General features: G+C 39.3%; 1 protein-coding gene across 1 annotated transcript; it reads right to left on the bottom strand.

Moving 5' to 3' along the window:
- Positions 1 to 806: 806 nt before the first annotated feature.
- LOC113097631 (G-protein coupled receptor family C group 5 member B-like) lies at positions 807 to 5,668 on the bottom strand. The gene is made up of 4 exons (XM_026262899.1): positions 5,399 to 5,668; positions 1,702 to 2,772; positions 937 to 1,043; positions 807 to 851 (listed from the first exon to the last, which is right to left on the bottom strand). The coding sequence occupies exons 2-4, from the start codon at positions 2,768 to 2,770 to the stop codon at positions 807 to 809; spliced, it is 1,221 nt and encodes a 406-aa protein (XP_026118684.1). The 5' UTR covers positions 2,771 to 2,772; positions 5,399 to 5,668.
- Between the last annotated feature and the right edge of the window lie 10,474 nt (positions 5,669 to 16,142).

The following is a 16,142-nucleotide window of genomic DNA, read 5'->3' as shown; positions in this document are numbered from 1 at the left end:
GCTCACAGGTCGAATTTAAAAGAGCTTAAAAAGAAGATGATAACTGAACAACTTGATACAAAACATTAAAATAACTGAAATACAGTTTAATACATTTCAAAGTTATAGATTTTGATTATATATCTAAAGTGGAATGCAGGCAGAAGACTTTCTAAGGCTAGACATTTAATGAAATAACCTCTCTCTCACAATCTCATCATCAAAATAACTGACCCTTTTTTTCTGTCTCAATACACATTTCTGGTTACATTTTGAATAACTGATATGTGCGTGTTTCTTTTGAAAGTGGCCACTGAAATAATATGCTTTTCTAGTTTTGGCAGACATCACAAATGCCTGTTTTCCCCTCCAGGCAATCAGTTCACACTGAATAAGTGAAAGAATGACATCTATTCTCTCTCACTCAGAAACGCGTCACATTATGTAAGTAAACTGGTCTGTTACCAGCTTTTCATGTTGATTTTTAGACTCCCTCTCCTTTCTCTTTCACACATCTCTGTTTATGTAAATCCTTACAGGTCCTCATCAGTATGATTTAACTGATTTATTTAATCTAAACAGACATCACCTGAGTGATATCGAATATGTAGCACGTCCTTTGTTAAGTGCTTAATAGAGAACATGTGCAAAATGAGCTTGCTCCCATGTTGAAAATGTCCATTAATTTCAGTCAGCTCTTTTATTAGAGGAGCATTTCCAAATGATTAACATGGAACCGTAATAAAGTGCCTTTTGACCCTGTGAAGTCACCCGTACTCAATCCTTTTGGGGGGCCCGAGGGGACATTATTGCCATGCTAACCGCTCTCACCACAGATGCCTCCCAGTGAAGTTTGGGGGGGCGGATGGGATCTGGAAACATAAAGCGTGAGGTGAATGGTTTGTGAGACTTAGACATTAAAGTATTGTTGTAGAAATGAGTAGTATTGTTACTGACTGGTCCAGCGTTCATGAGCAGGGCCATCTCCGTGGGCTGGTAAACGTGACTGCGGTACGGCACAGCGGGACGTATCAATCCGTTATGATAACCTCCAGTCTGCAGAACTGCAAGAAACAAGACAATATAAACAATATATTACATGCTATTATGTAAAACAAAGGAAAAGCTAATTTAAAATCTGTATATAATAATTCTAATCTGGCTAAATAGAATAAATATAAATATATATATATATTTTTAAATATATGGCCAGTTAAATGATTTTGAAAAGCTTCAGAAATTTTACATTTTCCTAATGTCCTCAAAAGGCTATTTTTGGCAGAACCAAATAATAACGTTCGAGAAACGTTTTTATAACCATCAACTAACCTTCCAGAACGTTGCTGGGAAGTTTTCGGCGCTCTACTCTTGCTTGAACTATCTTTTTTCTTGATGGAAGCTTTCAAATATTTCAACTCAAATCAATATTTCACGTCTAATTATTTATTTATGTGATAAGTAGCCAAGTAATAAGGTTGATCAAGACGTCTCCGCTTCGCATCAGGGTCGTGATCACCCTGTCAGGGTTTATTCTGCGAGAACAACTGGCTGGATGTACATTATCCCTTACATAATCATAACCTAATCTTCATGGATGTTGCAGGAAGGTTTTTGTAATAACCTGAAGATAGCCTACACAAAACATTCTCTACTGGTTATTTTTAAGTTTAATTTTCAGAAATGTAAACTATCCGTGCACATGTTTTTTGTGTTGCATCCTACCCGCACTGTGCTCTTCTACGGTGTACGCCTGGCTCTCTGCGAACGGAGCTCTGGGATTGGTCGGCCGCTCGTCATCATGGTAACTTTGTGCCGTTGGCGGCTGAGGAGTGTCGTAGTAGTTCTGGCCGGTGTCTGTGTTCCTCTGACTGGATGGACGCAAGCACAGGTGCGTTTCTGGGATAGCATGAAATAACAGCAGCACCCAACCCTCGGTCACCAAGGCGACTGCTAATGCCGGCTCATCCCAATCCTTCGCTATGGTCGTGATGGTGGCGTCTCCGTACAGATAGAAACCGAGCCAGGCGATCCAGAGGAGAAGCGAAGACAGACATGAGAGGAAAAGCCAGACAGCGTTGCATCTCCACTTCATACTCCTCCTGCTCGATTCCTCTCTGTTGCTCCCTCCGCACAACACCACAGCCAACGACAACATGCTAGCAGCTAGCAACAACACTAGAGCATAGCTACACACCAGCACAAAGTCTAAAGGCAGGTAATCGCAGGCTGCATGTCCCTCGCGGACCACCGTAAGCAGAAGCCACTCTCCAGCAATGATGCCTTGAACCACAGTGAGAGCAAAAGCCAATCCGGCGAGAGAGCTGCCCACTGGGCTCCGCCTCCCTCCGGCCAGCTTCTTCAGCCGCACTCCCTGCACCAGCAGACAAGAGAAACACATCGCAAACAGCACCCCCCACAGCCCACGGCGCACCATGCAGAGCACCTCGCCACGCCCCACCAAGAAGACCAGCGATAGGCTGAAGAGACCCATGGTTCCAGCCAATAGGAGGAGGAGAGGGCCGACACCACAGCGCTTCTCTGGTTCCGTTATGGTTTTCAGCTTGGCTAAAAGAACTATGGCCAGGATCAGAGCGGATACGGTCCCGCCGCATGCTATGGCCTCCAGCACCACGCCCCACACAGACTCCAGATCGCACAAAACTCTGTAGGGCGGGTCCACTGTAGCGCCACACCCATGAGGAGGGGGTGGGGCCATAACCTTGGGCGGGTCCTCAAGAGCGCAGCAGCCAATCAGAAAGAGAATGACGACGAGGGTGGGCCTTACAGCCATGGCTGGAAGAGAAAGAATACAAAACATAAATGTATTTTTTTCCAATGGGTTTTCTGTGTAAAGCCCAACATATACTGTGTCTTATGCGCATACAGTGCATGTGATGCACATTTGTTTTTTTTACATATAGAAAACAAAACCAGAGATGGATCAACAACAGCAGACACCTGTATTGAGTGCATTAACCCTCTCAAGGCAGGCGTTGCAGATTTGCAACAGTAAAGTAACTAAAAACTTTATTACTCCAGATACATATTTTATGAATCTGGAGTACTAAAAACTTTACTATAGGTTACTAAATTTACTAAGTTACTAAAACTTAATTTGAGCCTGAGAGGATTAAGAGATAGCCACAACTTTAGTTTAAAAGGCTACAAAGATATTTTATCAGTCGTACCTCCTGGAGAGAAACTTTCTAAAATGCATGTGTCAGCTGTCTGATTTGTGTATGCTATCAAATGGAGTACACTTTAAAAGGTTATGCTGTTGTCTGTATGCATATGCTAGCATACATGTACAAAAAAATGTATACTTTGGGCTTAAGGATTTAAACTTTTTTTATTTTTCAGTAAAAAGACATTAACCGAACCACCAGCTCTGAGATGGATCACAAGTCGTCACTATGAAATTACCATTTTCATGTGAAATATTGCAGGGTTTATTATAAATAATTAACCTGTGCATATCTTTATTCATTTATTTATTATTATTATTGTTTTTTTTTATAATTAATATGCCCTCTTAATAAAAAACAATAACCTTCTACCTCCATCTACCTCCTACCTCTACCTACACCTCTTCTCGAGCTCATGAAATCAAAATTGACTTTATTTACTTGGCGCACATTTCTAGTCAGTGAACAATTAATCTGTGCTAGGTAATAAGAAATAGTTTGTTTTGGTAATCTTTAATCAAAAGCATTTCCTTCCGCTCTGAAATGGCACTCCTTCTCTGATGACGTCAGTTTGAAGGCTTGGACAGAACATCCTTAACAACGGCCGTTAGGTTGCTATGAGTCAGAGATGACAGGAGGAAAATAAAACTCAATCCTCTATTCAATATTCAGTTTCATTTGGAAACACGTCACAGAAATAAAGACTGCATCCAGAAACTGAAAAATGCTTCCTTTTAAGGATGCATTCCAGAGAGGCATCAAGACACATCCGAATCCAAAGTTATAGTTTTACTTTCTGTCTCATGAGATACCTTTATCTGATACATTTTTGAAGCCAGCATAGATGTCCTTCGCTGCCTTTGATATCCCACAATCCTGTGCGTTCCTATCTATGATGGTTGATGGCATCTGAAAATTACATCTGTTAGGCCTAGTCAGTTTTTTTGTGAAAAGATTTCTGACTAACTTTGAGTTTTTTATGTCATTTCTAGTGAGAAATCATAAGGTCTATTATAGTAACCAAATAATTGTTTAGTTTCACCTATTTTGTTGTAAATCATTAAACCTTTTCGCTGCCTCAGAAGCCTGTCAGTTTCATCAGATCAGCAAATCAGTTTCATGAGGTGGCCTCATGCCAAAACGCTGCGTGCAATGTCAATAAGGCAGCAAGTCAGCTGCTCAAGTTTTCGGATGCAGTCAAAGTCGACAGCAGCTTCACGCAGACTTTAATCAGTTTAGAAGCCATATTGGAATTTAACACAGATGAAAATGAGGTGGTGCATGATAGACCCACTGTTTTATCTAGTTTCTGAAAGAGGTTTCATCGTTTTTTTGTTGGTATGTTGTTAAACAATAGCACAATCCAATGAACGCACTGTATTCCTCACAGCCTCGTTTTCATTTCTTTCAGTCACAGAAGATCGCTACAATTATCCAATCTTCCAGAATAGATGGAATTTTCTTTTTAATTTATAAAATTATCGTATGAGAATCCTTGTTGCAGGATATTCTTAACAACAGGTAAGAAATAACAATTGCATTTACGGTTATGGTACAAGTCAACGACCGAACAGTACACTTCTTTGTATTCTTTAAATTAAAAAAAGAGTATACAACATACTGATGAGTCGCTGATTATAACTACAAAAACATTGTGTGTATTAGACTAAAAGAATAAGTGTGTATTACAGAGTGTAGGTACTGTAGACAGGCTTTGCTGTAATTTTCATTTCCAGAGCAACATCCACTTCTCTGGTTAGGAATTTGGCTATTAAAAACATAACATTTTAGCACATTTCACTTTTCATTATTATTATTATTATTATTATTTTTGTTATATGTTTACGCAATTTGTGTGATTTCTAAATAAATGTGATATATAATAAATAAAATCAAATAAATGCTATTTCTAGTGAATGCATTTGCTCATCAGAGTTGTAAAAACCGAGTTTAGAGATGAGTTTGTCTCTCATCCTCTACCCCTTATAAACCCCCCGACAGTTGCTATGGCAACCAGAGGAGCGCGTGGGCTGGCCTAGATGGAGCGGCACGCAATTGATATAAAAAACGAAGTCAGAATACACACACATATAAACACATGCAGGTTCAAACATGCACAACTTCAGAATCACGTTTGAGTTAAAGACAGCAAAACCATGATGAACAAGGGTAATAGGATAGATCTGCAGGTAAAACAGTTATATAAACCACAGACAGCAATAGGTGTGACTCACCTGATGAGTTCAGACTGTATTATAGATAAAGCCTTGAAGTCGATATGTGTTTATTAGTGCAGGAGAGTTTCTACACACTTTCCCACAATCCAAATCTCTTCTTATCATGTGAGTATTATCCTGCAAAATACAAACTCCTGCTCTGACATTACAACCGAACGCCACGCTTTTTCTCGCTGCTCAATAGTTGAAAACCGGTGACAGAAACCAGCTGATGTGCGACAGACAGCTTCACACCCACACACTACATCTGGAAGACAGCATCCTTATTTCTTGATGTCACTGCTGCTGCTTCTTTCCTCCAGTCTCTCTTTGACCGTGTTCAACCTCCTCTTGCAGCGAGAGATGTTGCTGCGCAGTGTGCTCCGTGGATCCGTGTGCAGTTGAGGGTAAAACTCACGTCTGATTGAATATAGACCTCACTGGACCGCTGTAGTCCATCCTCACTTGTCACATGCATCTCTCTCTCTGAAGGGCTTCATTTGCAGCATTGTGATGCAGAGCCTATAAATAAACCGCAGCAAACTCCTCAGTAATCATGCTTCTCACAGTCTCATGATGATCCAGCAGTCAAACTTCTGGCCTGAAGACTTTCAGTTAGACCTCTCGCTGTCATAGAAATCTGACAGAGGCCACACACACACACACACTTACGGCCAGGTGTGTGTCCACGTGCAATGTCTTGAGGGAGTCTTATGTAATAAGGATCCCAGAGCTTCAGGTCATACGTGTCCATTAGTGTGTGCGTGTGTGTGCGTGTGTGTGTGTGTGTGTGTGTGAGAGAGTGTCTCTTTAAGTAGCCTTCAGATAATCCTGTCCAGTGGTGCAGTGAGCCATCAGAGTATCACAAAGAGTCTCTTCAACTCTCCTTTCATTATGTGTAGGTGCTATATTTTGTAACCCATACAGTGGATATTAACTGGGATCTGAGAAGTTTAATGTAATAAGAGGTGTACAATTTTAATGCCTACAAAACCTATTATTTTGTTGAGGCCTTACACACACACATTTGTTTATGTGAATTGTGGAGACTTGTTTTTATACTGACCAAACAGTATTTTCTATTCCCCAACCCCTAAACAGAAAACCTGTTTGCATTGTTACACTTTCAGATACACATTTACTATTTTTAATCATTTTTCCCCCTCATGGGGGCTGCAGGCTCCCCACAATGTCACAAATTTCAGGTTTTACTATCCTTCACAATGTAGCATAACATGTACAAACACAGACAGATATGCTTCAGCACACCATAACGTACCCCAGATGCTTGTTGAAGATTAGCTTAAGCTGCATTCAGATGACTTGCTAAACTGCACTAGTGCAGCAGAACTTTAAGAGCTAAATGTTTTAGGTGGCCATAAGACCATTCTGTTGTATTTGTATAATGCAAAACAGGGATCGTTCTGAGAACGTTCTTATCAACAAACCATACTCCCAGTAACAGATCATTCATTTATTTTTAAAGTGTCAGCACAAAAGTGTAGGCTAGATTATACATTGTTTATACACAGAAACAATTTAGTTTGATATTAATCTAATGCTTTCAAAACGTTACTTCTTGATTCAGAATGTTCAGAAGACATTTGAAAGTAACGTTCCCATAATGTTGCCAAAATGATCAAAATGATCCTCGCATAACCGAGAGAAATTATTTAATGGGAACATTCACAAAATATGATAACATTTTAAACCTCTATTTGAGCAAATAAAGATTAATTTATCTGAAATTAGTACAAAACTGCCAACAACATGTTATAAGTGTGTAACACCTCATGAATCCAGTAGTAATGATGCTGAGCTTCAGAGACAGATTATCCTGCTGTCCTTCTACTAACAGGGTTATTAGGACACAGAGGACAGGGCCTGATTAGATGGAAAAAAATCACACACACACACACACACATATATATATATATATATATATATATAACTCTATTCTATGTTTTCTTTTTATTTATTATATTATTTAAAAGCCCTTGCTACGTGTACTGTGTTAAGCTAACTGAGACTTGTTATAGCACTTGTGTATCATTGCTCTTTTTGTTGTTTTTGATTGCTTCCACTGTCCTCATTTGTAAGTCGCTTTGGATAAACATATATATATACTAATTTTATTAAATATTCCATTTTACTTACTGATGACATCATACCCTCGTCCAGCTTCCACAGCAGATTTCGCCTTAATCATTGCACGGGTTGCGTTTGCTTTGGTGATCTTAAATATCAACATTGCTAATACCAGAAATCACTTACCCCACCTTTAAATAATTATATATATATATCAATCAGAAAATGTTGTTTTGTTCTCACACTAATCCAGCTGAAAGTCTCCTGTCAGGTCAAGTCAAGGTTTATTGTTGTCATTCTCCTGTACAGTGGAAAATGGACTGATGCCTCAGGCTCTGACACAGTACTGCCATATCAAAGTGCTCTGCTCCTGCACTGAATAACCAGTTATTTGAGATAACAATAATAATGTTTTAAATCTAAAGGTTTAAAAATTCAAATGAAATGCTTGACCATTTTACCATTTAATTTCTCCACGATCATCTTTTCTTTTCACGTGCATTGCAAGTCTATCAACAAGCTAACGATGGATTTCATTTGAGGTTTTGAAGGGTTTTAAATTCTTGCAGTTTTATTTGTTAGCCACTAGAGAGCATCCTAGTGCCCCGTTTTTGTTTTTGGGATCAGCAGATCTCCGTCAGTGGCTGCACCCTCGTGTTGTAGAAGGCCATTTCTCTTCAGACTGTTCTTCAACAGAGTTTGCCTAACTGTTCGAGGCCTGGATGTGATTATCTGTAACCACTATGCGTTCTTGATAATTTTAGCTATTTTTATTTATTGAAAAATATATTTCAGTGTTTCATGAAGATTGAAGATGGACTGACCATTATGTTATTGAATTCAACAGCTCTCAACTCTCATAGGGCTTGGGCGTCGTGACGTCATTACTTGGCGTAGCCGCCACGTTGAGCACGTCCCGAGTTAGATGTGTTCCTAGGTCAACATATTTTGTTGACCCTGGAACAACATTTTACTCCAAAAATATATTCTTGACCCCCTACACCTAAACCTAAACTTAACGTTTAGAAAACATAAATGTAACATTGGAATGTTCCCTTAGTTCAGTCACAATCAAATCATTTTGTTAATTTTCGCTGACTTCACAACTTGCAGTAGAATGCAGTAGAACATACAAAGGCATGATTGTTACATGCATTCAAACATTGTTACAAACATTGAAATAAACGTGTATGTAAAAATGCCAACAAAAGTAAAATGTGTATTCTGCTTGATTACATCACAATGCATGATAAGTAGCCTACATCCTGCAGTTCATTATAAATTTACAATTAAAAAAAAGAACTTCCCAATTCAAAAGAAAACACCACCGTGACATGACAAGCCATTATGGGTTTCACTTTCCCTACTATATATATATATATATATGTATGTATGTATGTATGTATGTATGTATGTATGTATATGAGTGTGTGTGTGTGTGTGTGTGTATATATATATATATATATATATATATATATATATATATACATGTGCATATATTTTCATAAAGCAAGAAATATATCAGCCTTTTGCATGTTATATAATGTTGTTTTTCTTTAGAAAACCCAGTACTGTCCAGAAGATGTTGGCGCTAAAGATGTTTGGTCTTCCATGATTTCTTTATTTCATCATGTGCGTTTGTAAACATAGATGACACTCTTGCATATTGGGCAGCGATGTGCTACGTCCTTACAGGAATTCCAACAAAAAGGGATCAAACAACACGGCCAGATTCTGGACAGAAAACAGAAAAGAGTGTTTTCTCATATCAAGAAGTACACTTATTCTGATGCGTTTACCCAGCTACCAAAATAACATTTTGCTCATGTTACCATTAGGTATTGAAAATATTATTTCTGATCATTCTCTGAACATTCAGAGTCCAGTTTTTAAAAATGTTTGTCAAACTTTCTTCCAGTTAACTATTTGAACATTTAGGAAACATTCTATTTTGTAATTTTGTACAAATAGTTTTGAGATCAATAATTGAAGACCAGATAACTCTGAAAGAATGTTCTATTAAGATTGCTGGAAGAATTCAGGTAATAATCTTTCCGGAATGTTACCAAAATTCTAAAAATGTTTCTTGTTAGCTGGGAACATAAAGCACATGTCAATTATTTGATATTCAAAAAAAGATGACATGAGAGAAATCATTGAACTAGGGTTTTTCTGCTCACCCGGTTTAGGTACAACAGACTGGAAGGTCTGAGTTACTGTGGCCGACATAACGGTAGGCACTGGGTTGTAAACTGCCATTGGAGCTGAAAGAAAAAAAGTTCATGATGAAAACATGAATAGTTTGGCTTCTCATGTGCCCTTATGTGGTATTCAATGTTTCAAAAGCTTTACTAGTTACATGAAAAAAGTAATTTGATTACAGAATTTGCATTACCTCAACACTGATTGTTAGTATGTCATAGTTTTGACTTGTCTCATAATTTTTTACAACTTTTTGTCATTTTGTGTCTCATAATTTCGACTTCTGGGGCGCAGTTGTGGCCTTATGGTTAGAGAGTTGGACTTGTAACTGGAAGGTTGTGGGTTTGAGTCTCAAGTCTGGCAGGGATTGTAAGTGGGGGCACTCTCTTTCAAAGTAATGTCACTGAAATGTTGTGGACAACAACAGGTGTTCGAGACTTAAAACATCTATCTGAAAAGTGATATTAAAGTAGCCGAAGTCATCTTGACAATGCTATGAGGCTCCAGTTTTTTGGGACAGCTAGACAAAGGCTACAGGATTGGCATTAGAAGGCACAATGAAGAGGTCACACAAAAAGACATATTCTATAGAATAATTGACTGTGTGAAATTGTGTGGTGTGTTTGAGCTGGCTTTGCGTGGCCATGATGAGAGCGAGACATCAGACTATACAATGACCATGTCTCTTTTCAAATAAGAGTCTTTAAGTGTCTCATTATAGCAGCATTATATAAAAAAGTTAATAATAAAAGTATTTTGGACATCAGTTTCGTTGATTATTAGCTGATTATATTGGGCTTTATGAAACTATTATAAATGTATATGCATTTTTATATAGTGCAAGGGACTCTTTTTTTAACAATTTACAGTCTTTAAACTGATCTAAATGGATTTGTTATTCTTTGGTTTACTCTACCCCACATAGCAACATTGTTTCGGCCCAGATCCGGCCCACATCTGGCACCCGTGGAAAGATGATCTGTCCCACATGCAGCGTGGAATGATGGCACTTGGGTGGACCACTCCTGTTTGCCAGAATTGAGCCACAAGCAGGACATAGCAATGCCACATGTCAGCCAGAGTAAAGAAATTAACCAGAACCTTATCTGAGCCACAAAATCTGTGTATATTAAATATGAAGTAATTTCAGCCTTAATAAGCCTGTTAACAAGCAGAATCACTGAAGGAAAGAAGAGAACAGAAAAAGAAAAAGAGATAAGCAGAAACACAAGAACTACAACTGACTTCAGCCACAACCTGTTGTGTGGCTTTGGGCCTACTCCAGCTATTTATGGAGAACAATCTTAAGTTAGTCTTTTCAGAGACTTTAACTCTCCTAAAGGTTCCTGTAACCATTATTTGTTTATTTTTTTTGTGATTTTCTTGATTACTTCATTACTGATAATACACCCAAATTGAACTAAAATTCACTGATTTGTTGTACGTTTATTGCATGCTTTAACAGTTGTAAAACGAAGTCGTTTAGCTAAGCAGTAATGATACATCCTGACCTGTTAAATGTCTTTTAAATTCCTGTGTTACTAATAGTTTGATTTTCAGTTGTATGCGCCACCCCAGACATTTTTAGGGGGTTAGACTGTGAAGATTTAGGAAAAGAGTCAATGCCTAAATGTTATTGAATTTGTGGAAATTCGTGTTCAATTGGCAAACCAGAATAAAGCCACATGAGTGAAGGCTATAGGCTCAAACGGCATCCAGAGGCATGGTCACGATCTAACATTTTCCAGTTAACCTATTATTCCTCTAATGAACAAAGCTCTTATACCACACTTGTCATAATCAGAGCTTATAATTTGTAAATAAATAACTGCTGGATTCAAAACAGCAAGTCATAGGCCTAACATAAAAATAACAAATTGGTTTCATAATATTAATATATATAAGTCAAATATATCTCACTTAAATAATTAAGATAAAAGATTTAAAACAGAAGTGTGGAAGCGCTCCATAAATTCACGGAAAGAAAAGGATGACAACGCACATATTCTGTTTGTTTTATTTTACAAGAGCACAAATCTTCTGTTTTTATTGTGAGTGTGCACAGATGAAGGTAAACACTTTTGCAGAAAAGGTTTTTTAGTTTGTATTTTTTAATGTCTCAGCTGTTTTGATCGCGCCGGAGCCTGGCACACAGTATTCCAGCAATTCAAACTTACATCACTGTTCATTATCAAAATAAAATACAGTCAACTAAACATACAAGGTTACACTGCTCAGTTTAAATAGACCGTAGTATACCGGTCCACTCTGCTGTTATGCCAAGGATGTTTTTGATCATATGAAGAGGATCTTTTCCATCTATGTGCGAATGTGTGTAGTGTACAAACCTAATTTACATTATAAATAATAGTTTAACATTCAAATATATTGTGAATATGGAAACGTTTGCATTTGTGGCTAATGAGACATGAGCAATAACCTCCAAATAAATCTAGCCAAACCCTATGCTCGCTCATCCTCGACTGCACGCATGCACGCACTGTCATGATCTAATGCACTGTATGGCAGATTTTTAAAAACAAATAGGCTAGGCCTACCAGAATGCAAAAAATAAATCTCAACAGAATCAAGCATGATCAAATTAATGTGAGCAACAGTGTGTTTTGCTGCATCAGGGTCGATACTTTGCAGCACAGCCACAGTTACGTTTGGGATAATTTTATTGAGATCATTTAGTTCAGATGATGTGTCCTCACATAACAGGATCCAGACTCTGCTTTAACTCTTCTATTGAATTTTTCTTGGGTATGGATGTTATGTTTTTAATCCCGAGGGAAATCCATATAACATCTAATGCACATTCCATATTCTCATCAACGGCTGCAAATCATTTGGTCTTACCTCTGAGATCCGGATATGTGACGAAAAGACTTGAAATCTACCCCAGCACCCAAATCTGCTCAGCTGAGTTCAGACTTCTTGAGGCTCGAAAGGAATATTCAGTTCCAGAATAATATGTTACTCATAAATAAATTACTCAGAGACTTTTATTTAATAAAGTTTTAACGTGTCACCATTTGTTGTGGCTTCACTTTATTAGTAGACAATAACTCTTAAGTAATAAAGACTGAATATGACAGCAAATAGGTCTTCACCATCAGACTGCGGTTTTAAAGCTCTACTTGGCCTTTTATAGCCTTTACAATTTGCATCAACTTCCCTGCCTTCCTTATTAGCATGACATTTTTCACACTTAATACAGAGTGTCAAAAGTATAAAAGGAAGAATTGCAGGGTCTGTTAGTAAAGCATGCAACTGCTCATAAAAGTATCCATTACACCTCAACAGCGCAGTTATAATTATACATTGTTTCAACCACAAAAATCACACTACAGCTACATAGAGGTTCCATATCACAAGTTTATTGTGAGATGCATCACCTTCCTCTCCATGGTCCAAATAAACAAAGCCCATAGCAACTTAAACCTCAAAGATTAATACTTTATTCATGATTAAAAGGTGTGATCTGGAACTTGTTGTTAATGCTTGCCTCTTGTGGAATGGGCCCTCTCACCTATAGGGCATTGCAAGCCTTCTGATGCATAAGCCAGGGCTTTCGCATCAACACACCTGTGAGAAAGTCGCTGCTAAGAGCCCTGGCTTCCCAAGCCTGGTTCCTCCAGAGTGGGACCACTAGGAGGAGAGAGCACTTGGTTTCCCTGACCCGCCTGACAACATGAGGAATCAGGGTGATTGGTATAAATGCTTATAGGTGAGCACTGGGCCAAACATGGGCCAAAGCATCTCGCTGTATCAAGAAGTATGTTGGGCAATGAGAATTGTCTTCTGAGGCAAAGAGGTTGACCTCTGCCCTCCCGAGGACTGACCAGACCTTTTGAAATGTTTGACGGTGTAGCGCCCATTTGCCCGGGGCTACCTTTCCTCTGGACACCATGTCTGCATCAAAAGTCTGCAGTCTCCTATATTCACACACAGACAGAGTGCATGGCGTTTATCACACTTAATACAGAGTGTCAAAAGCACAAATGGAAGAATTGCACGGTCTATTAGTAAAGCATGCAACTGCTCAAAAAAATATCCATTACACCTCAAAAGTTATAATTGTCTATAATAATACATTGTCTCAACCACATAAGTCACACTTGTATATAGATATAGTAAAATTAGCACAAAATTACTAACACATAGCAACTTAAACCCCAAACCTCAGGTGTGATCAAAACACTGCGTCAAGGTTTAATCTTCCTGGCACATGAACCACCCTTAGTGAGAGGAATTCTTTCTGTGCCCAAAAGAAGAGGCGACGAGCCATCCTGCAAAGAGGGTGTGATCTGAGACCACCCTGGTGATTGATATAAGACACCACCATCATGCTGTCCGACTGGACCAAGACATGGTGCCCTTTCAAGGTTGTCAGGGCTAAGAAAACTGCCAACACCTCTAGGCAGTTGATATGCAGGCATTACTCCGAGGCTGACCAGGAAATGAATGCTGGATTGCCCTCCAACAGGATGCCCCAACCCAAGTTGGATGGGTCCGTCATGACTACCTTCCTTCTGGAGGTCATGCGTAATCTTATTGATGTTTGGAACAGGTGAATAGGTCATCCAGGGGCCCACAGCCCTGATACAGCTGGGGTTTACCCTGACAGGAAATCGCCCAGGCGCTAGGTGTGGGGTGGAATGTGGGCTTTGAGCCAAATCTGAAGGTGTTGCTGATGAGTGCTTTGTTGTTTGGAACAGAAGTTTGAATGACCTGCGAACGAATTAGAGCAATCTCATCTAATTGTTTTTAAAACTCAAATTGTCACTCCCAGAATGGCTGGCCAAGCTGTGAAACAGAAGGCGAGAGGGTTTATTTTTTAGAATGAGAGCTTGCCGAGAAAATACTGGGAACTTAGCTATTTGGAAATTAGCTCTTTATTGTATGTGGGTCTGCTATCACAGTGGTAAAACATTTGGGTATGCACTGCACCTGCAGGACATGACCCACTGGAAAGGAAACTCCATTGCTCACAGGTGCTCGGAGGGATGGAGAATGAAAGCGAGCACTTTGTGCAGGGTGTTCTAGCTGAGGCGATAGCAGAGCCTCTCCTCTTCTTCTCTAGTGCATCAGGATGGCTTAGGCGGCTTGGGGTCCAGCACAACTCATGGGCCGAGACCTTGACACTTTCAGAAAGGGGAAGCGTTTCCCCATCCGGGAGCGCTGCTGCAGCCCAGGCACAGATTTGTGATGGGGGTGAGGCTGCGCCGTCGTTGCAGGCTGAGTGGCAGGGTTCTCCTGGTGGCTCACAGCCACAGGGCCAGAGCGCTTGGGGAGGAAGTGACGTAGCACCTGCGATGTCTTCTGAAAAATCTCTCTGCAAACCCATCCACAGCGGGGCTGGGTCCACTCACCTTTGGGTTTTTTATAGACGACCTGTTGTGGCTGCTAGGGTATGTTGGTTCGGACCCCTGGTGGTGCTGGATGTCGAGGGCAGTATTGACCTGGTCTCATTATCAGCAATCTGTGAATGAGAGGGCTTCAGTCGAGCTACAAAAAAACAAAAAACAAAGCAATAATAAAAATAACACACTGACTGACTGCACTGGCACTATTGTTTAACATTAGCAGGCTGCATAATAACCTTTGTTCATGTTTTAGGTGAATGTTTGTATGTTTTTTTTTTTTTTTACTTATTGGTGATAGTGAGAGCAGAGCATCAGAAAAAGTTGTTGATGATCAAAGAGGATAGAAGCAGTGAGGGTGAGGACAGTGATAAAGATTATGAGTCATAGGTTGCTGTGGATGTCAGCCTTTAATATTGTCATTATCTTTATCTCATGTTCTCATATAACCGTTATCTGTATCCAAACATCACAAATGTGACTGTGTGGATGCACATAATCCAAAATAAAGACAATGATTCCTATCTTTTTCTAGCTAAAACACCAAAATCATAATATATGACACATACCTGTGTGTTTCTGCAGTCGGTGGAAAGCTGTGGAAATGCCGATGCTCTTCACTATAGATATCACTGGATGGTGTATGGCAGAGATAAGAGGTGGAGCTGAATTATAAGTATGAACGCCAATGCTAATCTGTTTTCAGAAGTTCCTCAGCATCATGCAAAACTGAGTTCCTAACTGAATGGTCAGATGGAGCATGTTCACAAAATTCTTAAATTTCCATCAACCCCTAATGTCTCATCTTTTCCCCGACCAGTCTTACAGTATATCAGTCAGCTTATTCGGTCTCAGACTGCTGACCTTCATATTCTCTTAAACGCTCGACATAACAAGAAGAGTGTAGGTGTATGTAATACAGATAAACCCCATGTTTGTGCTGAATTGGAGTAAAAGAGGTTTGGTTTCAGATTGTGATGTTTGTTTAGAGGTTTGTAAGTATTCTAGTAACAAATAAAGATTTGGACAGTAAGTCTGGAGCTATGTGTTCTCAATAAGATTAAATTATTCCTCCAGACAGTGAGGACAGGTAATAATGCTGG

The sequence above is a fragment of the Carassius auratus genome, unplaced genomic scaffold (genome assembly GCF_003368295.1).
Source record: "Carassius auratus strain Wakin unplaced genomic scaffold, ASM336829v1 scaf_tig00216334, whole genome shotgun sequence".
Classification (NCBI taxonomy): Eukaryota; Metazoa; Chordata; class Actinopteri; order Cypriniformes; family Cyprinidae; genus Carassius; species Carassius auratus.
Note: the sequence above shows the minus strand (reverse complement) of the source record. Positions and strands in the feature narration are given on the sequence as shown.

Excerpts from the sequence above, each read along its gene's own strand:
- LOC113097631 (XM_026262899.1), bottom strand. The coding sequence starts at position 2,770 with ATGGCTGTAAGGCCCACCCTCGTCGTCATTCTCTTTCTGATTGGCTGC. Across the intron at positions 1,044-1,701 it reads CGTAGAAGAGCACAGTGCGG|TTCTGCAGACTGGAGGTTAT; the intron begins GTAGGATGCAAC and ends TGTTTCTTGCAG. Across the intron at positions 852-936 it reads TGCTCATGAACGCTGGACCA|ATCCCATCCGCCCCCCCAAA; the intron begins GTCAGTAACAAT and ends TTATGTTTCCAG.